At 42.1% G+C, this 22769-nt stretch overlaps 1 protein-coding gene across 1 annotated transcript in view; it reads right to left on the reverse strand.

Annotated features, from left to right (window-relative positions):
* The window catches only part of kcnt1b (potassium sodium-activated channel subfamily T member 1b), a gene marked incomplete at both ends in the record, with an annotated part of 58862 nt that extends 40541 nt beyond the window's left edge, over nucleotides 1–18321 (reverse strand). Inside the window, 1 exon segment of the mRNA XM_079222946.1 lies at nucleotides 18227–18321. Within this exon segment, the coding sequence (XP_079079072.1) occupies nucleotides 18227–18321 (95 nt within the window).
* Between the last annotated feature and the right edge of the window lie 4448 nt (nucleotides 18322–22769).

Raw genomic sequence — 22769 nt, forward strand, 5'->3', positions numbered from 1 at the left:
CTCAGATCTAAAATCAGTCTGACGGTATATTAAACTGCAGGTAACCATAGCAACAGTACCTCTGTGTTACCTTCCCAGCTACAGTGTCTCTTACTTTGGAAAATGACCTGACCATGTGTGGAACTGACTACGAGTATCAAAGCAAAAGAAATGAAAAGGCGGAACAGTAATATGAAAAAATAAGACATTTCAATTTGTTTGCCTCTGGCCATGGTATCCGTTATGGTGGCCATTCATTTCATGTGTATCAGGACAAGTCATTACGAGTTATGGATTACCGAGAGAACCCCATTTCTAAATCAAAAACTATGATGTGTGCAACCAAAATGTTCCATCATAAAGCTTTAGCAAGATCGATGTTTGCGGGTTTGGGCAATGTGACGATAGTCGTGAAACGACTACACTCAGCTATCTGGTTTCAATCTCTGGCACAATTTATTAGATGATTATGGATAATGTTGCAATCAATAATCAGTGTGGTTATACTGTACTGGATAGTATATGATGTTTTCATCAATGTTATGTCATTTTCTACCTTTATTGGTATCAAATTCACTGGACGGGCTGCAAACACATTACCTATGTGGTTATTTGGGGTTTCTTTTGTCTCAGTGTATTTCATTTATTTCTTTATTTCTCTGCTTTGAACTGATCCCATTATCTAAAAAAAAAAAAAAGAGAAAAAAAAGGTGCTTGTGATATTGTGTCCATCCTGTTGTTGATGCTCCAAGCATGTGCAGCTTACTGATAACATCAGAAACACTATGGACTCAATGATAGTGGTGTTCTAGAGAGCTCTCTACCAAGCACCTCAGCCAATCAGAGGGCTCTCCTCCGTTTCCTCGCTCACAATTCAGATTACGAAGGTCTGTGCTGGTGCTACTTTGCACTATGCACACCACTGGTTGTGAGCTTTTTCTGGAACACGGCCCAGATTCAGTCCATCTGACATCCAGAGCTGGCTGTGAGCCTCTCAGTTTGGCAGCTTCGCTCAAATTATCCCACATCCTCACATTCTTAAGGCCTTGTAATTCATTCTCTGTTAACTAATGCTCTTAAGAAGAAGGTCAAGGAAAGGGAACGACGTGTGTGATCGATGATTTGGCCAATGCATGTGCACAATTACTACGTGCATATACACCATCTCAGTGTGGGAGCCGTAATTAAAGGCCACTTGCATGCTTTTAGATGTTCCCTCTTGTTATCTAAGGTATTTTTTTTTAAAAGGCACATTTTGTTTAGGGACATGCATTAGCAACCAGAGCGCTCATTATTTTCGGGTTTCAACTCTCAAGTCAATCTCTGAGATATTTCCATCCCCAGTGAATAATAACGAAGGACAACATTAAAACCCCTCATTAAACCTCGAGTACTGAAATCAAAATGAGAGCGTAATTGTACCGTGAAAGCAGGGCGCTATAAATAAAGATGAAGACAAAAGGGCAGAAGACACATACTTTTGCCGTCTGTGCAACAAATAAGTTGTGAAATGCCGTAAAATCGCGTACAACCTCGGATCAACTGGGCAGTCATGAATTTGAAAAGAATGTGAAGTAATTAATAGCTGGAAAAACTAATTATTTCTCTGTCATTGTGAGAAAGTAGTAATAATAAGCCAAACATAAACAACATACAAGCAACCACAAGGCAAACATTCACCCACAAAAGAGAATAAGATAGTTTGTAGACGGGCAGAGGACAAGAGGATTGTAAAATAACACATCCTCTTCTATTCTAGTAAACTGCTGCTCTTTGATTACAGCTACACTCATCTTAGTATTTATTTAAACGGTGTAAATGTCTATTTCCCTCCAGCCATTTCCCAACTGACTGCTGCTTACAATAAAAGATATCCTGATTTAGCTATTTTTACCCTTAAATACATCTAAATTACTGTGTAAAGATGCGCAATACACACGAAAAAATACATTTGAAGATGTCTGCAGTGGGAGAACAAAAAGGTGTAGAGGAATATGAAGAAGTAGTTGAAGGTATAACAATTATTGTTGGCTTTTTTTATCAATATAGATCGACATAACATTTTATAGATTTAAGTAACCAGTAATCGTTATTCTGTCCTGACAAATAAATGCCCCTAAAATGTATAATTTTTCCACAGAGATTCTTCCGGATTCCTCCTGATTCCCGGAGACCTTTAGTGGCCCCTTGTCTGATGAGCACATCCCAGATTTTCCTGTTTAACTAGCAAATGAAGGAACCATGCATGGAGAGAAATATAAAAACTAATGAATGAATTCATGAATCCGTCAAAGCATCAATCAAAAAGTGGAAACATGAAATCAAAGACTGCGGCGTAGCTTTGATATTGAGGTCCGTTGCTGGCTGTAGAAAATGTAAAAGGCATAACTTTATGAGACGCAGAAGTGCTTTGGACTGACAGACGCGAGCGCTGTAGAAAGCTCAGTGTTGCTGAAATGTCAGCAAACGATATAAAGTCTATGCTGCATATCAGTCAATCACAATTCTTGCCTTTTTATTTTGATCAAGTGCTCTTCTGTTGGCCTATATCAGTAAAACACTCCGATCCTCCCGTGTAATATACTAGTCTAGCATTAATGAGAAAATGAATAACAGCTCCCACTGAAAGCTAACATTTCGATTCATTGCACACCACCAGGCTTGAACCAAGTGCCTGTTTTCAAAAAACAGATTTTTCACAAAGAGACCATGTGGTGGTGAGGCAGGATGGAGCCGAAATGAATCTGCCAGAGTTCTTTGTTTAATATAGTCTTCCTGAAGATCCTCCAGGTCTCACTTAGTCTCTTCGCCGCCTGTTATTTGCAGTAGATGTCAATACTGTCGAGAGAATCCTCCATACACAGACATCAAGGGGACGCCTTGCTGCTGTATATTTTGCAGAATTCGATACATTCTTTACTTGTGTCGCGGGCCAGATGATTAATTCCCTTACTCCTCCCTCCACATCCTCTTATTCTTGAGCCAGCTGGACACAAATCCCACGCTGAGCACATTTCTGAACCTGTACGGCATCCGTCATACAGAAAGATAAAACAATGAGTAAAAGCATCGTGACAGGAGGAGGATCAAAGGGCAAAACGTTTATTCATTTATTTAAGCTAGACGAACTTGTTGCCAAGAGCGGTAACCAAATAAATTGTTGACAGTGGTCCAAGTCTGTTTGCCTAAGGCAACTGGCCAACTGACAAATTAAGGTTTTACAGCCCTAGTCTTATTAGATCACCATACAAAGCAGTCTGGCGTTGCCGTTTGTCAATATTGTTTAACTTCTGGAAAGCAATCTGTTTCTTCTTTCAGCGTATTCGGAGCAGGTGTCAGCCGAGTCGCTGGCTTTTGTAAGAATGAGACTTTGATCGCTCCGACTGATCTGCAAACGTCCCGACAACACAAGCTCCATCATCGTCCACGCTCGTTTATGCCACATTGTCACTGCCGGCCTTGCCAGCTTCGTCATCGTCACTTTCATTAATGTCAGCATCCTCTCGTGACAAGGTTTTTATGATGAAGTGCTCAATTCTTGCTTGTATTTTGAAGGCCAGCTGTAGGGGGTGTCTTCATCAGCACTGTGCTCGCTCATTAAAATGATGAGAAGAGATTTGTGTTTGTTATCACGCTCACCATGAATAAGCTACACATGTATACACATCCTGCACGACAGCCATCTAAAGATCAAACCTATATTCATCCTTTGGGTTGAAATATACATGAATGTCAGCAGTAAAAAAAAAAGTAACTCAATATCATATTATTATTGTTTTATCCTCACTAGAGTATTTGAAATTCTTGTTACTTATTAAAAAAAAACAGATGAAATCACTCTGGACTATGCTGCCATCTTGAAACTATAATCATAACAAAAACAACTAAAATCATCAAAATGTACACTGAATAACATTTGAGATGTGCCAGCATTAGATACTTAAAGGCGGGTCCAATATTTTGAGAAAAAAAAAATCATATCATTCGCCAGCTAAAATCCAAACAGTATCGAAGTACATATGTTTTAGAATCAAAATGCAAAAGAGCACAAGACTTCTTGAAGTTGAGCCATTAACTTAACCACAATATACTTTATTTACTAAAGAAGGTCATTATAAAACAAAAATAAGATTAAAAAAAGTCAGTGTCAGCTCCAGTATTTCAAACCCCTCTTATAAAGGACAACACTGTCCGCTCTGCAACAGTCTCCTTTATTGATGGTAAATTAACGTGAAGGAGGCAGAGCAAGAATGTTAATACATAAAGAGATGTCAGCGAGTATAGAGCTTCACGGTTATGATTGAAGTGGTGATAATCTGCCAGATTATTTTACTGAATCACATGTATCGATCTATACCATTTTTTGACACTGACATTCTGGATGAACTAAATGTGTTTTTTTCCCCCTAATGCCGACGCTGTTGCTTTTATTATCAAACAACATTCGGCAACAGATGCTACTGCATTACACGCAAAAATGCCCACGGATAAATATTGGCGAGAAAAATGGGTTCCTGTGAGAGATGGATTGTTTGGAACACGGATTGACTCTGAACCACTGCCAAACAAAAACAATCTTTCTTCAGATTTGGCCAAACCAACCTCCTGCAAACTGCAGATAAGAATGCCAATGTGAGCTTTGATGGAAGCATATCTGCTGATCTCTAGTTCTTTTATCGCTCTGAAAGAAAGAAAGAAAGAAATAATAGATAAAATAGATAGACTCATAGTCTCCCTCAGTTCAGCCCATCCACATCCGACCACAATCTAATTTGTCTAGCAAATGGTAGCAGAGTGCCCTGATGGTGGAGGTCTGCCTGCCCGGTCTGTGGAGAGGTGCAGACGTGCTAAAATGTGCGTAGTCTTTCTACAGGTATGTCAACATAATCTCCTGTGGTTTGCATTTTTGTTTTTGTAGAAATCTGGTTGTTTCACGTCAAAAAAATAACTTCAGATGTTGGATGCAGTGGCATATTGATATTTTACAACCCTATTATAAAAAAAAGGATTCATAAAATTGTAATAGGAATGCAGCATCTGCTGAATTATGCAATCACAATATACTGCAGCTATTAAATAAATCCAACCCTGTGATGCCAAGAGGAAGAAAAAAAATGATTGACGGCTGAAGCGTTTGCAATCATGCTGCTGTCTGTCATCAGATTGACTCATGAAGTGGCGCACTGGATGCGTTTGTTAAAACCTCAATGGGAGAAAAAAAATATATATTTATTTATTTATTTAGCCTGCCACCCATAACGATTACTCATCCCTACAAATGTCCCTGGGAAACAACAACAAACGGGTTCACAGATTTTATGGAAATGATGATGATGATGTTGATCGCGGCGCATCGTATATGCCTAAAGGGTCATTACGAGCCAAGTTATCCGGGAGACTTTATGCACCATGCGCTGGCGTCACATTTATTTGGCGGATGCAGCGTGTGCGCAAGCGAGCTGCATTCACAAAAAAAAAAAAAACATGCAGATCTGCGGCAGCTATATACCTTTGGCCGGCATCGCTCCCGAAAGAGCCCACGGTCCGCAGAGGACTGGAAGGGTTGACCCAAGTGGGCTCGGGGGTTTTCTGCGCCTCCGTCTTCACATCTGGGTCGATCTCCGAGGGAGAGGGCGTCAGTTTGGCGCCCGCCATGGCTCCTCCGCCTCCCGAGCGTTGCCTCCAGCAGAGGAAGCTCGGCCAATGCCTGGTCTCCTCCTTGCTTGGGTGTCAGAGCGGGGTGCTCGCGCTCAGCGACCGACTACGCCGGAAAACCGCATCTCCCCCCCAGTCTTTCACTTTGGCTGCGCGGAGGCGGAGGGACAGCGTCTCCCTCCCTGCCGCATCACGGGTTCCTCAGACGCGCCGAGCGCTCCTCCATCCCCGATGGTCATGTGGAGGTGCCCCGTAGGGGTCCGTGAGACTCCGCGCGTCGTCACGATGAGGCGTCGGACCCGCACGGCTAAACCAACGCGCTTCCGTGACGCGTTATAACACGAGGCGTGTCAGACGTGCCAATTACTCAATCATGGTCAGTCATTGCTATGCGATTACCGTTTCCGTCAAAAACGCGCGCGAACTTGATGTAATGGAAGCTGGATTACTCCAATCCTCGCGTCATATCCTCGGATCCTCATTATTCAGCTGTTGTTATCGTTTTTGACTTTCTACGCACACGAGTCGCCAGGATGATGAGATGCAACAGGCACGAGCAGGTGGCCCAGATAAGCACCCCATGGTACGATCATTCATGCCTATTTGCATACACGTGACACCTGGAGTACAACCTACACGAGACATAAGATTTGACTGTCAGGTAAATCATAAGCGTTTTACAGACACGTCACATCTCTCCTGAATCCCCTAAATAATCCTTGGAAACACTGATTAGTAATTAGTAATTATCAATCAGATGAGTAGCAGTTTTCAAAACAAACTGGTGTACTTTATTATCAAGTTGAATTAAAGCTTGAAAACAGTTTAAGTAAATGCAAATATACACAATGAAATATGGTTTTATCAATTAAATATGTAAACATGTGTTTACAGCTGATCTAGTTTGCCAGAGTGACTTATAGGTCACAGATGTACCGATACTAATATCTGTCCAATACTGACACACATTGCTGGATCGGCTATCTGTGACAGTATAGAGACGATATGGGACAGCATTATTAAAATGAATAAATCACTTTGTATTACATGTATATCTGTGCATTTATTTGTTCCATTTTGTTTTGCAAAAAAAAAGTTAGGAAAGCAAAGTTTCAGTCCAGCCTGATTATTCTTTTAACATAAAAAAAAACAATAAAGAAGATCCCAGTTACTTCCACACAGTGAAGCATGCAGCTTTTAATTAACCCTGGTATCAGATTCGTTCTCCGTATCAGCAAATACCCAAAGCTCAGGTATCCGATCAATACCGGGGACTTTAAAAAACTAGGTTAGTGCATATAGTCACAGCCTGTGGGCCACGAGAGAAAACGGATAATATTTACATTTAGAGAGCCAATTAAAGTGTCCTTTTGGTTTTACCCATTCATTGTGAGGGCTTGTGCTTGGAGAGTGGAAGAAACTGGAGCACCTTCATGAAACATGCAAACGGGGGAAGAGGATCACACAGATCGGACGGTGAAAAGTACATCCCAGCTGCGATGGGACAGCAGTGACTATGGGGAACTGCAACCAGGTTGGCCTTTAGAAGTGTTTAAGAGCTCCTGTATTTAACTCGTCAGTAGCCTTGTGGGTCATTTTCATATTAATCTGGAAAGTGGTTGTTCAACAGCTCAGGAGTACAGTAGACAATGCATGAATCAATGTTTCCCTCTTTGTTTAACTGGTATAAATTGCCAGCTAACTGTACACCATTTTGTTCCAGATATGAATAAATATTACTCATCTCCTGATCATGATTTACAAGCCCATTGACCGTAATGCGCTGACGGGATGCAGTTTATTCCTAATGCAACCCTGAAGCTTTCTAAATGGGTCTTTATTGCTGGAAAATTATTTGGGATGGTGGGAGAGCGAGCACGTCGTCACTGCGCAGAGCTTCATCTCTGCGATTCACAATCCTACAAATGTCCGTGGAAAACCACAACTTTGGCTGGACAGGTTTAATGGTAATGGCATATTGATCAAGTCCCAAAAGGAGTCCAGAGCGGGTTGAAGGACCAGGTGGGCTCGGGGGGGAGTTTTCCCTGCATCTCCAATGATGATGACATCATGGGTCGATCTCAGCGCGGGGGTGGAGGGTATTTCTCATTTCCTGATCATCATCATCATCATCATCATCATCATGATGAAAATCATCTACATGCCTATTGACAGACGTGCGCTTACAGGATGCAATTTATTTCTAATGCAGCCAGCGCAACCACATAAACTGAACTCTCGTTAGTAATGCACTTAGGAAACACATAATGCAACCCACGTTCATTCCACATGGAATTTGCAGCTTAGCCTTCAGGAAACACATCACATTATCTGTTGATAGTTTAGGTGGGCCTGCAAAGAGAGTGTTGCATATTTCCAGTCACTTTTCCGTGACTGGAAAGCAAATTCTTTTTTTTCTAAACTGCTGGTATAAATATATAAATGAGAAAGCTACTTAGCCCAGACTGTTCCATTGGAGCAGCTTGGTGTTAAAACAGACTCTGGTTGTACCGATTAACCCCTTGTTGTTGGTGCGTGTTATGCCTGTAAAAGGTATTGGTGATAACGGTATGTAGATGTACTGCGTCAACTCCCTCCGTATAAATAATGGTAAGGGTCATTCATTTCATGGGAAACAACAATATGCAGAACAATACACAATGTGTTGTATTATTTAATCATGTGTGAAAAACAAATCTGTTCTTAAAGACAATATACTGCATGTCCATCCTTGTGGACTGGTGCGAGTTCAGGGCAAAGAATCCAAAGTGGACTGAGGAAGAAAGAGAGTCGATGCCAGAGAACGAGAGAGAAAATGAATGCAGGCAAGTTCATCGGTGGCAGAAACTGACTTGAGCACAGAGACACTCTGTGGGGAAGTAGAGAACTGCAGATTGTGCGAGTCTGATGCGATCTGACAACAGGCTCAAGAGACACTGTACTACAAACAGGGCCTAATGTACTGCTTATCTAATGACACAGATGGCAGTATAGCCCCGGCTTTAACTCCCGTTAGGTCGTACTAATGTAGCAGCGCCCTTGAACAAGATGCCCAACCACTTTACATGCTGCAGGTACATAATACGTGCTGGGACCTGCACCAAAACCAGAGGAAAATAAACCGATCCTGCTCCAATTTAAGAGACCGGTTAATATTTTGCATCTCCAAGCTTGTAATTATGATCTTACGGGCCTATTGGGCACATGCTTACAGGATGTGGTTTATTTCTATTGTAGCCAGAGCTATTGTATGATGATTAGCCAACTGAGCGGCTTCAGATTCACACTGGAACATTTGCATACAGTAATTTAGGCGCCTAGGATACATAGGAGCCTATTAGCGGAGTGCAGGGTACATCTGCTAACTCCACTCTGAATTCCTAACTTCTAGCCACGAGATCAAAAAATTAGAACAGAGAAAGAAAAGAAAAAAAGGAAACTGAGTATTTTTGTGACCATGCTGCAACAAAGTGCCACTGCTGTCACATTTTTGCAGAGGAATGCAGTTGAGGGAATTGCTCTAAATATGTGATCAAATTGTTGGTAGAGCTGGGCGACAAGCCGATTGTATCACATTTTTTAGAATACATGGTTGAGGACGACATTTAAAAGTGGAAGTACATTTTCACTTGTACTTGGGTCATTTCTGTATGCAAAACATGCGAATCCTGTTAATCCGACCTTCGTGTGCCAGCCAATCAGAGGCAGAGTAGAGCGGGCCTTCGCCACAGCAGGATCCCCTGTAGTTCATAGCCATCGTGCAAGTTCTCTTCAGACACGAGCAAAACATCATGAACAAACAAAAGAGAGGAGTTTGGACATACACAGGGCATGCACAATAACTATTATTTCCCCCTCTCATTTACAAAAGTGTTTTTAATTCAGGGATTCAATGTATACAGTAGGAATATATATTAAAAAATGAATTTCAACTGGCATCATTTAAGAAGTAAAGTTTGGTGGAAGTGAAATTATTTACTTGTCTTGGTTTCTTTCACGAGATTTACATACAATTGTCGCTTTAGGAATTTGCAGAGGTTTGATAAAGTAAACATACAAAAGTGGAATATTTCCTTTTCGACTTTCAAATGGTGAATTGTGTCGATGGCCTGTGAGAGCACTGCCATCGATGGGCCCGAGAATTTGATAGTTGGTGAGCAACCAGGCCTCCCTCCGTGCTGCAGATGAGCGTCAAGAGCTGTGATAATGCTTCTTCTGTCAAAACGTATTAAGGCAGTGAGCTGGCGCTGCTGTGGGCGAGCTGTCTGCCGGTGCACAGCATAGCCAGAGATGAGGAAGGAGTCTAGCCAATGCCACTGGCAGGCTTACACACAGGAGTGCGCACACGCACGCACGCACGCACGCACGCACACACACACACACACACACACACACACACACACACACACACACACACACACACACACACACACACACACACACACACACACACACACACACACACACACACACACACACACACACACACACACACACACACACACACACTCTCAAGCGCCGCACACACAGGGATGCTTTCGCTTGTCGACTGCGGTTTCGCCAACGGCTGTTTTGTGCAAAAAGGTTCACCTACCCATTTACTGGCCATGACCTTATGTTCTCTTTCAGAATATGAAGACGTCGTAAGGAATGTTCACTTGTGTAAAGAGGGTTTGCCAAAGCCTTGGTTCATTCATCAAAGAAATAAAAAAAAAAAAATGCCACCGTCTTCATTTGTCCCTGGAACCTTTAAATCATATCTTTCAATCTCTAATAAAAGACGAGAGTCCCTTGAACTGAAAATAAATACTACTTCAGCTTGTGAGGCATTTCATCATATAATATGCCTAAACAATTAATAAAAAACAGCAGCATGAATTCGACTATTTGGGGTTTTAGGATACAACCATTTCCCTTGTAAACTCCGCTGAAAATATGCAAACCCTTTTCATGAGGCCACATTAAAAAGACAAACAGGCCATGTTCAACAGTTTCATGAATAAAACAGCTCCCAGCGTGACGCTGTGCCAGAAGGCCATAGTGGTGTCATCCTCATTTGCATTAAGAAGGACAATCAGCTTTTTGTTTGCCAACTGTCCAGATGTAGATATAAACAGCAGCAAAATGCTCTCATTGGATAACTTTTAATCTATTCTTTAGTTAAACCTTTTGAAAACCAACCTATTTTTAGGCCTCTGCTCGAAAATTGCATACCCAAACTAAAAAGGATGTATCTCTGCAACCACTAGGGCTATTTGAATAATTCTGGTGTTATAATAAAAAGGCGAGTGTGAGATTTTGTTCAGATGTGTAAATATCAGTTTGTATGTTACTGGTTAAGAGTAAATGAAGAGGCGAGGTCTTCAAAATTTGCATTGGGGCACATTTGAATTTTCTGTGACATTTGAATTTTTTCATGTACCAAACCATATATTTCATTTGTATATTACTTATGGTGTTCAATACATCCAAATACAGCGGTTTGGGGCTTTTTTCATAAAACAACAGCTATGATTTACAGTTTTATATAACAAGCGCTCAATCGCGAACAGTAAACGGACAGTATAGGTGCAGCTGCCACTGGGAAAATCCGTGATCAGTGAAGCACAGCAGCTCTATTGATTATGAAACCTTTTCCTGATTACTTTGGTGGAGCCAAAACCAAACATGCAAATAAGTTCATCAGCACCACAGATGAAATCACCTCAAAACAAATGCAAGAGACATTTGTGTGATATTTGTTACTGATGATGATGATGATTCAGATTTATAAAAAAGAAAGAGACTGGGACCCATACAGTTCTGACAACCTCATCCAAATGCCTCCATCATCACAGCTGCCTAGTCAAATCTGACAAGCCAACTCCACCGATGCTAATTAAGTCGGCAAGACAAAGCATGGGGAATAAGCCACAAATGCACCAGAGATTTCCCGGCACAAAGATGTAAAGGCCCATAAGAGAAACCAATTCTGAAGGGTAACTGACATCGTATTCATCTCGGGCCACCCCTCTGATAATTCTCTCTTTGTAGCCTACTTTCAATAGTCCGTCCTATTTAAGTTATCCCTCTGAGACTGTGCGCTCACGGAGACAACCTCCGCTTCGTCAAAGACGAGCCAACTATGTGGAAGTATACCTTAAACTAGCATTCTTTCAAATGGCCAGCAGGGGGCGATTCCTCTGGTTGCAAAAAGAAGTCTGATTGTATAGAAGTCTATGAGTAAATGCCTCTACTTCTCACTTAATTTATTACCACAGTAAACATTGTTAACATGAGTTTATGGTCTTAATTGCTAGTTTTAAAAAGGGTATACTCTACGACATGGCTACAGGTCGCTACAACGCTGTTGTCCGGTTTGCGAGTTTTAAACCTTTCACAGTTTGTTTTTCAAATTTGGGAAAGTCAATTGTAACATCTTGGTCCACTTAAAGAGGTTTTATTCAGGGTTCAGTTATACTTGGTTGCACTAGCTCCAGCAGCGAGTCACATTCGGTAGTTAAAAACCAAGACGGCAACGACCGAAATGCTGAACTCCAGGTTTCAAAACCGTATTCCACAAACCAATAGATGACGTCACAGGGACTACTTCCACTTCTTATATACAGGCTATGTGCGCTCAGCCACTGACACGTGGCAAAAGAGCCCTGTTATAGTGAGAAAATGGCAACCAATGCTTAGCCACCGATGGCAAAAAATACGGACAGTAAACAGCAAAACGTTCACCTGAAAATAAATACATTCTAACATGTATTGCCCACATTCGGATGCTACATGACGTGCTGTTTGGCTCCAAGCCTCATTCAGCTGTCTCAGCAGAATCAAGACAGATTGTAGGTCATCTCTGAAAGAACAGATGATGGACAAACCGATTGGTCTCGCTTGTGGCAAATGGCTCTGTGGTGGGAATCAGCACAAAATATCCAGAAAAACAAAGTTTAAAAAAGGGAGCAAACGGATGAACAGGCCACCAGTGACTCGCTGGATTCATTTGAGGGATCTGTGAAGAGCACAACAGCTGCACGACTACAGCCTGGCGACCCATTTTAAATGTTACTGTTGATCCCTCGGATGTGGTTTCCCATGAACACCAATAAAACACTTTAGGAGAGATGTGCGCTCATTCCTCCCTGCTGATTTCACCAATACCTCCACTGTGTTAAGGGGAACTAAATCGGAGTGGAAATTGTTAAAATTTTTCAAGGAACACAATGCCTAGGCTCTCCCTAATTTTCACCGTTTGCTTGTCCAGATTCCAGTTTCTGCTCAGAGGCGGCACAAATCCTGAAAGAAACGTACCCCCTTTACAATATGATGAAACAAACAGAATGTGGACAACATGTTTGGGGCCTCTGGCTCACTGTGGTAACACCGACATGCCGGAGACACACAGCCACTCCGCTTTTCTGATGAGAACAAGTCTAGCGGTGCTGCCCACCCACTCTGTGCTGATGGTGGTGACTAATGCCACCTATGGTCTAAATTGCAAGCTCTGGTTGCTAAGCGGAACCGTGATGACACTCAGCATTTCAAGTACATCCAGACTTTTTAAGTGAGAGGACGTTGGGAAACTGTAGGGTCACAACTTATAACGTCCAACTTGGTCTTTTACCCGAAGAGAAAATTTCATGCAATTTGTCCGTAGTCCATCGTCTCTCTGCATCGTCTTGACCACAGGTTAAACCTCCGCTGTCACTGGCGCCTCAACCGAAGTGCTCAGAGCTGAACCGTTCCCATTGTGGAGCAGTACGACACCACATTTAAGAGGAAACTCGCTTCAAGTCAAAATCGAGTCAAAATTGTAATTCACGTGCACTGAGAAATGTGTGCAAAACTCAGGACACAATATATTCTACAGAATGAAAATGTAGCACATTACAATAGTAAATCACAATAAAATATGTACAAAGCAACTGAAGCAATTTTTCTACTGTTATGCATTTCATGAGATCAAGTGCTTTGTATGTAATAATAACAAATATTTTCTTACGACAAATTGTAATCGGTATTTTCTGACATTTGTGTATATATATATATATATATATATATATATATATATATATATATATATATATATATATATATATATATATATATATATATATATGAATGATACCTGTAAAAACTGTCTTACAAAAACTAAGCTACCTCCCATGTCAACTTCCTGTTCATTTTACATTGAGCATGAGGGCCTGCAGTATAAACAAGTCCTCCATGACTTATTGGACCTAATCATCCTCATCATCTTCATATTAGTGTCACGGATAAATCTGCCTCCCTCGGATTTTATAATCCTTCTGCTGCTCCTCTCCCGCTGTGTCTTTGTTCTCTATCTTACCATCACCCTCCGAAACTCAGGTGGAAATCATCCAGGCATCAAATCCCAGCGGTCACTTCTGCAACGGAATCAGCCCAAACAAACAGCTGCTGCCAGTATCCGTGCATCTCTTTTTTTCCACGTTGAGTTTGATTTTGTTTTAATATGTAACTGGACCGGAAAAAAAAGATGCAACCCCTATCATCATAACAAAACAACATTTTTGATTTACCAGAAATATGCGGCATGGGCTTAACCTGCGGCTTATTCAACATCAATAACTTTGGTTTATGAATCCATCTAAAATCAACTCAAAAGCATTGCCAAGCTAAATACAGGGCCCTTTATGGGCTGCTGTAAAGCTGTCATGTTAGAGATAAAACATTTTCACGGCAGTACGAGTGAACGATCGGTGTCTGGGACGAGCTGTTGCGCGAAAGCAGAACATGAGTCAGTGCCGGGTCGCCATTCCAAGTGCCACTATTTGACTCACGAGGAGGTGTTTAGAGTTGATTCAGTGACCAATTAACACTCCTCACTCGATCGACATAACTCCCATCAGCATTCTGCCTTGATTAGAGGAGAAGAAAAAAAAGATTAGACATGCAGAGGAAAGATAGATGGAACCAATTTCCATCCTGCTTCTTGCTCTCCGTTTTCAAACCCTGTCGGCATGGATAAAAAAAAAAAGTTCGATGGCTTAGTTGTTTCTATTCCTGACGCTGACTGAGGCTTGCCCCCCTCCGCTGGCTGACAGACCGAGAAATAAGCCCACGTACACTCACACTTGGATGTATAATCAGACACTCAGAGGTGAACACACACACACACACACACACACACACACACACACACACACACACACACACACACACACACACACACACACACACACACGCGAGTCGAGCACATACACAGACACCTGCACAAACAATACTCAAACACTCACGGACCAATCGCCTGTCAGCCTTCATGACTTCAGTGTGATTGCTCCTCTTCAGCACCCAACCACCCACACAGCCAAGCCATAATTACAGCCCTCTTACACACAACCCTGTACATAATGACAGCTCAGGAGAGGGAGACCTCCACCCCCCAATCCACCCAACAACACACTCACACATCCACACCACAGACACAAAGACACACAATACTGTAACAGCACAGAAGGAATGTTTGCCTTAATACTGTTGGAGCAACACACATTGAGAAAGTTAGAAAACCTGTGAAACAGTCAATGAGTGCATTTATTTGACATTGTTAAAAAAGGAAAATTCTTGTTGCGCTTTGGAGACATTAAGGGTGCTTCCACCGCTAAACTATATGGTTCAGTAAAAAACAACTTGGGTCCCTTTTTCCTGCTTAGCACGATTGTGTGGGCTGGTGTGAAAGCTGTCAATCTAACTCTGGTACGGACCAACAACCGAACTGAGACCACTCGAAATAGAGGGTCTCAGTCCGCTTCCAAGTGGACTCTGATGCGGTTCGTCTGGTGTGAAAGCAAACGAACAAACCACAGGATATTATGATCGCAGATACGAGATTTTGGCATCATTTCAAAAGCTAAAGGACTAATAATACATCTGATGATATCTTCTCAGGGAGCGATCTGAAATCTGCATGAGGCCATGTATATAACCTATACGTGCAAATCAACTCGTGCGCATATCAGCTTGGGTATTTTCCCTGGTTAATAGTTACAAAGCTGTTAAAACTGCTCAGCTTGTATCCGACTCCGTGTCATTTTATTAAGTCCATTAAAAAGTCCCACAGTAATAAGCACCAACTCATTACTGTGCAATACTACTGTGCACTCCCCAATGTTCACAGAAGTCATCTGGGAGTTTGCAAAAGGGGCTCTTCTTTCTAGAGTCCTGTTAGTTCTTATTCATAACATGTGTGTCTGGTTTTTCATTTACTGCATTAAACACTTCCTGTCTGGTAGTACTTAATTGCTTTGTTTGTATCCGTTTCTGCAGAGATCCTTCCTAGTTCAAATTGAACTTTCTATAGCAAACACATTTGTGAAAATATCACATTGACACTGGAAATGTGGCACAACCCTTCATTGTTATGATATTTTGTTCGTTACAACCCGTTTGATCATCTGACTGCTCTCCCTGCTGCATAACGGGACTCCCTTCTAGCAATGTTTAGTGAGCTATCACGGCCAGAGTCTTTCCGCCACTACGACAGATGCCAGGAAACTGATGCAAACGACCATCGGGGCAGGGAGTGGGAGGGGGGCTCTGTATCTGGGGGTTAATTCGTTTTGAGGCTTTACACTCGACAGGGCATCAGCACCGGAAATAATCAACATCAGAAACTGTGAGCGGGCGCAGGATCATCAACCAGGAAATAGAGTGACGCCAAAGCTCAGTGACAGCGTCTGCTTCCGTTTCCACTCCGGAGCTTGAAAAACAGCAATTAACGCCATTACACTATCAATAATCCTGTTTCCTTCTTTTGCATCCTCATTTCCTAACCCACATTGTGCATGTGTGTCTGACAAGCTGCAGTTTACACCGGTTACTTGTTTTGAAGAAACAAAGGCCGTTTTTTGTCTGCATCTGCGAATGACTATAGCTCTGTGACAAGATCTTTGGCCTAAAACCATTTTTTATGTCAGCAGTACAGATAAAACAGGCATGCAGCTAGAAAAATAAAGCCATAAAGGATCTGTAGCCCACAATAAAAAAAAAAAAATCACTGTGGGGGGGAAATGGTTAAATACTAAGCTGCTGTTCTAAATGTTACATAGTGTTGATATGAAACATACTGACAGCAATTTACTGCAGGGAGCTCCAGCAACAGTGGGTGAGTGAACAGAATAATGATGAAGGATGGTGGAAAAAACAGAATGTTATATTTACTGCAAAACCCTTGGGTCAAAATACAACCTCATGAGTGACGGTATTCACTGCCTGGTCACACAAGATGCACATCAATAAACTAATTATAAAAACCAAAAAGCCAAGGAAGGTGATCGACTCATTGCTGAAATACGGCTTCTGCCGCTGCAGAGCCAAAAGCCTGGAGTGGCGAGATAACACACACACACACACAATGTGCCACCTGTCAGATTCGAACCATTGATATAATGATGAACGGTGCTGTTGGAGGTGGGGCCAGCTACACAAGCTGAATAAACTGTGTATTCAGTAATGTTACCCTGAGACAAGAAAGGCTCCAAAGATCCTTTCAGTAGAAAGTAGCTACTGCCTCTTCTGTCTTTGCTCAGCTCATTTGAAAAGAAGGCCCCTGTCGATATCACTGGCCGAGTCCTGAGAACCTCCTTCAACAAATACAGTGGAATTTGAAAATGTGATGAAGTTAAAGTAATGAATCTAATGTTAGATTTAGATTTACTGAAAAAGCAACAGGAAAAACTGCAAAGCGGTGCTCTCCGTTTGTTCTTTCCAAGCCAATATTGAAGTGGCTGCCGATCCCTCAGTGAGACAGCTTCATTTCAGCACCACGGAGAGCTCTGCAGCACTCAGCCGGGGGCTCATGCTCGGCTAATTCTTCCCCTCTTGGGCGGCAAACAGCATCTGTTGGCCGGCCTCTCCAACCGCAGCAATAATTTAACTCTTAGGAGACTCCCAAACACTTCGGCGCTCCAGTGACTGTAGCACCAATCAAGCATCAAGGGATGGGCTATTTCATGGTCAGTTCAGAGAAAAAAAAACCAGTCTAAAACACTCTGAATTATTTAAGAAGACAGAATATATCAAGACTAGGTGTAATGTTACTTGCATTTCTTTCAAATTCACAGACGGAACAAGGCCAGAATGTTTTTTTCTCTCTTTGCAACCAGATAGTCCGCAGTGAAATTCAGCCACAGGATCTGTTCAAGTCGTAAGACGTTTATCACTACAGAAACCTCAGTCCGTTTCTATTTCCATTGCTCTATCCTATCCACCTACACATAAAACCAACAGCTGAGAACACAAGTCACGCCACAACTCTAGGGGGTTGTCATGAGTAGTCATTCTGGGAAATGTAGGAAAACAATAACCGAGGTAGAAGCAGACGAAGCAGCTCGAGGGAAAGCGAGTGCACCAACATAAACTACAATACTCGGCACAAGGTAAATCCCGGAATGTGTTGAATATAATAAACGTGTGAAAACAGTGTTTCCAGCATCCAGAGAGGTTTGAAGATGAATTAAGTGCATGTACGTACACGCAAGCAAACCCACAGGCCCCTCCATGAATATCCCTGAAAATATCATATACTGTTGTACATTCACAACAACAGTGTTTTTCATGCTACCTGTCGTCGTTCTGAAAGGTCTGGTCCCCCAGCAGCAAATCCCTGAAGCGATAGCGAGGCGGAAGAGGAGGCACTTCCGTGTCCACCTCTGCCATCTTAAGAGCCGAGATGTCCAGAATAACACCCGAGTTGCTGCTGTTGTTCCTCTGCTGGGTGTCGGTGGAGGGCCTGCGGGACGAGAAGCACAGCAGCATCAACTCATCGTCATGCCAGCTTCAGAGAGTCTGGTACACTGCAGTGACATTTCAGCTGATTCTTTTGTGCTCGCGGACCACAATAAAGGCACCTGAGATTTTCTTGTGCAGTGAATAGTATTTATATTGCACATACACAATCTTTTTTTGTTTATAAACAATTCTTAAGTAATTTAATTTAAGAGAACTTTGAATTTATTTAAACTTGGTATATTATACCTTGGCTTTAGCGGGTGCTTTAATTCCGCTGCTGAAGATTGTAGATTTTCCCCCAAAAGCAGTACTTTGATATACGACATAAGGGGCAGGATGCAATGCCTTATATGGTATTATTGGATGCTTTAACTATGCTAATTTCCCATTTTCATGAATGCACGGGTTGCAGTCATTATGCTTACGTTATTGACAGTTATCTGAATTTAGGAGAACTCGTTGAATTTGAGGAGACCCACTCCTACGAAATAAAGTAAGAGACTGTTAAGAAGACAAAAATGTCTAACTCTTAAGCCGTTCGGTCACAAGTGTTATATGTGAAAAGAAATGCGAAACAGACGAATTCTTTGAGTCAAAGAGAGTCATGCATGAAAGTCTGAACCAAATGATTGGACGCAACTGTCCTATTTCCTGCATGTCAATGCATTACTAAACAAAATAAACACATACAATCACATGAATTACAAGTCGGTTTCCCACCATCAAAGTGGACACTTCAATGACTGATGAGTAAAAAAATACAACCCACCTACTTGTACATAACAGTAAATGTGCATGTGTTCGTGTGTGCGTCTAGTGCATACAGTGCTGGTGCGTGTACGTACACGTGTTCCCACCACATACACGTACATATAGGGGAATGAAATGCTTCAGGAAATTACCTGTCATCATGGGAACTGGAGGATCGGCGTGGAGGGCTTGATTGACGACGGGGAGGGCTCGATTGCCGGCGTGGATGGCTCATGGCTGCCTCTTGCGGGGGCGAGAGGAAAAAAAAAAAGGAGAAAGCCAGGAGTGAGAGTTTAAACACAGTTATTAAACATTCTGGTCACCTCGTTCAGACTTATTAATACGATTATAGTCGCTGCCCGTGTCTCAGCTTAACTCTCCTCAAGAGTTCAGCAAGACCTCTAGAATGTGCTGCTCTCTGAACGGAGCGGGATTACACAGGCACACTTCTAACGGCGTGGTTTAATATTGATGTGTTCACTGTCGTTTCATTATTATTATTTATTATTCATAGTGTGTTTTCTGATAAAGTAGAAGCTAGCATTTCAGGTGGGTTGATCAGCTATGATTTACCCATGTATTGAAGGCACTCTAGGGGAGAGAGGAGAAGAAGAAAAAAGAATTGCTTAATCAAAGTGGTGTTAAAACCAATTTTCTGCCCTGGAAGCAACACGGGGAAAAGAAAATAACTGCAGAAATAGGACACTGAAGTTTCTATCTACAATGTATGCACAATGGAGGTTTCGTCAAGCTGAACATGATGGGCTTCATTCATGCGTGTTTGGTTTAATCAATGAATTCATCAATGTTCATCTTATTTCATAGATGGCTCTGAGAGGTCTAATCGCATAATTTATTGGTGGATCCTGTTTAGTCGAATTTGAATCCCTCACTTTAAGCCACAACAGAGGGAACAATAAGTAGGTAATACAGAGCTGTGTGTGTGTGTGTGTGTGTGTGTGTGTGTGTGTGTGTGTGTGTGTGTGTGTGTGTGTGTGTGGTTATCCTAGTGCAGTGTGGGCAGCCTTGAGTGGGCTAATAGCACCCAGAGACACGCTCTCCCTGATTTACCAGTGAAGGCACAAACCCTAAGACAGAGGAAAGAGAGTGGGGAGATGACAAATGGGTGTGCTGGTGAGGAAAACAGGAAATAACGGTCACTAAAAGAACAACATTGTCCTCAATGTGTCACTGACTTTATAGGAGAAAGGAGAGGCTAAGTGGACATGAAATAATAATATTAATAATAAAAAAGAGCTAATGAAACCCCTATTGAAATACAGAGTATGCAACCTCTGAGGGATGACACAATGGATGAGGCAAAGTGACCACAATAATCGTGGACAGGAGTGCTCCTGATAAGAGTCTGTTTTCCACTTAGAGAATACTGCAGATTCAGACCAAAGAAAGCATATGAAGTGGCGAACAATTCATGCAGGGCACAGATAAAACTGGTCTCTAAATAAATAAGACCCAACTGAATCAAGACCAACTTATAGGATCCATGGAAATTCTTTGAATGTGATGTATAGACTTCAATGCAGAGACCATAAGAAATATCTAAGATAATGTGTCCTGTAAGTTTTCCTTTATGGTCACACACAAACATATTAATTCATTTGGACAAGGGTTCGTCTTTAAAACAAAAATCATCATAAATCAGAGAAAAATGTTGTCACTGACGGCGCAAAAGCCTTTAAAACTACTTTCCACCTGTATAAACTGGGATATTTCTGAGCAACTTCTGGCTTCTAAGAAAAATCTTCATGACAGTTTCATATACTGCTGGACAAACAAAACAAACAAACAAGTCAAGCATAAATATGAAATACACACAAGCCTATAAAAACTGTTAGAAGGTCCCAAGTTACTCCATCTGACTGAGCACCGGTGCAAAACAGAGGATACAACCAAAACTGAACCAAGAGCTTAGTTGAACTTCCACATAATTAGGTCAACAAGACTTTACATAACATGACATTAGAACAGCTCGAATGTCAATGGTATTGCCTAAAGACACTTATAAATGAGCACCACAGTCACAGGGGAGGGAAGCCGGGTTCCCCCTGAGGGAATACAGGCTAAAAATCGGCTTTCTCAATAACTCCGGTTTACCTGGCTGCGTCCCCGTATCTGCCCGAGGTCCCATCATCGTAAACACCCGCTCGGTCTAGATAACCTCCTCCGCGCACTGGCGGCGCAGCGCTGCCTGTGCGCCAGAGGACATCTCCCATCAATGCGCCCGGGCTGCGCGAGCCCCGTCATCGTTGGGAAACAGGTAATTAAGAAAGGGAGGACCCCGGCGTGTCAGCTAGTGGCAACCAAGACTCCTACGGCTGTCCACCCTCTTGGCGACAGTAACTCTGGCGCTTAACGAGCTAGCTTACAGTTAGTACTTAGGTTAGCTGTTAGCTAGCTATCTGTCAGTTTCCATGCTGGGTTATTTAGGTTGGTAGGTAAAAAAAAAAAAAAATAGTCCCGGTCCTCGACGCTGATTGGCTGACACGCCTTTAAAAAATAAAACGTCATAATTTATCCGCACACCTGACGGTTCATTTAAATATCAATGCGCGAGCCCCCCTCCCCCCCAAACCCGCCACCAATACCGAGACTTCATTGTCGCCTAGCAACAACTTTATTTGCTGGCGTTGACGAACTACTTCGCTCAGCGGAAGGAGGGACGAACTGGTATTTTTAGTCCAGTATGCAGTCGACTATAAAACCCAAATTATCCACCCGTCTGGTTATTTTTTAATTATCCCGTGCAACCTTTTTTTCCAGCAGTAAATTCCGCTTTTCTGGCTTTCTCCGTTTTGCCGTCTTCCGGTTCATACGTTGTCTCCCTGCTGGTTTCCATGCTCTCCTGTCAGCATCAGCATCCTTTCCTCTCCCTCTCCCCTTAAAGACGCTCAAGTCACCCACGGGTGCCTCGCCATCTACCGGGGAAGTTTGCAGTGAGCACTGATGTGTTTGATGCTGACAGGAAACTTCTCTTAGCGTTTAGTGAAATGAAATAAACCTAAGAATAGAAACTTCAATTCTGCATCATCATGATTTCTTGCCCTCCCTACGATTTGCTAAATAAAGACAAATCAGACTGCTTCTTCTGTTTTATGAGCAATAGACATGATGTGAAATGCTTGTGTTGCTCCGGTGTATGTGCACTATATGCATGTCTCCATCAGTCTCGAGTCATCTGCTGGTAAGAGGTGGAAAGTGCAACTGTATGTACCTGTAAATGTTGTAACAGTTGCATATCATTCAGTACAAACAAGTACATCTGTCTTACCGAGGTTTTAAATGCCCACCTTAGACATTTGCAAAAACAACAACAATGCATTGGCATTAGACCACAACAGTCACCAAATCTTAAGTTATTTATTCATTTTTCTCTTTACATTCCAATATTCATCATTAAAGATGGAGTATACACAGTGCATGCAAAGTCTTTGGCAACTTCTACAAATCCACAATCTCTAGTCTGTACGTCAGTTATTTCTCTCCTGTTCAAACATACCTGTAAGTGCTCTGTCCTCTGCTATTTTTTTCGCGATCGTTCCCCTCAAATTGAAAATAATATTCATTCTGTGTGCGCTCGAGGACTGGCTGGAGACACCGCTGGCTTG

Source organism: Taurulus bubalis (assembly GCF_910589615.1).
Source record: "Taurulus bubalis genome assembly, chromosome: 8".
In the NCBI taxonomy this organism is placed as follows: Eukaryota; Metazoa; Chordata; class Actinopteri; order Perciformes; family Cottidae; genus Taurulus; species Taurulus bubalis.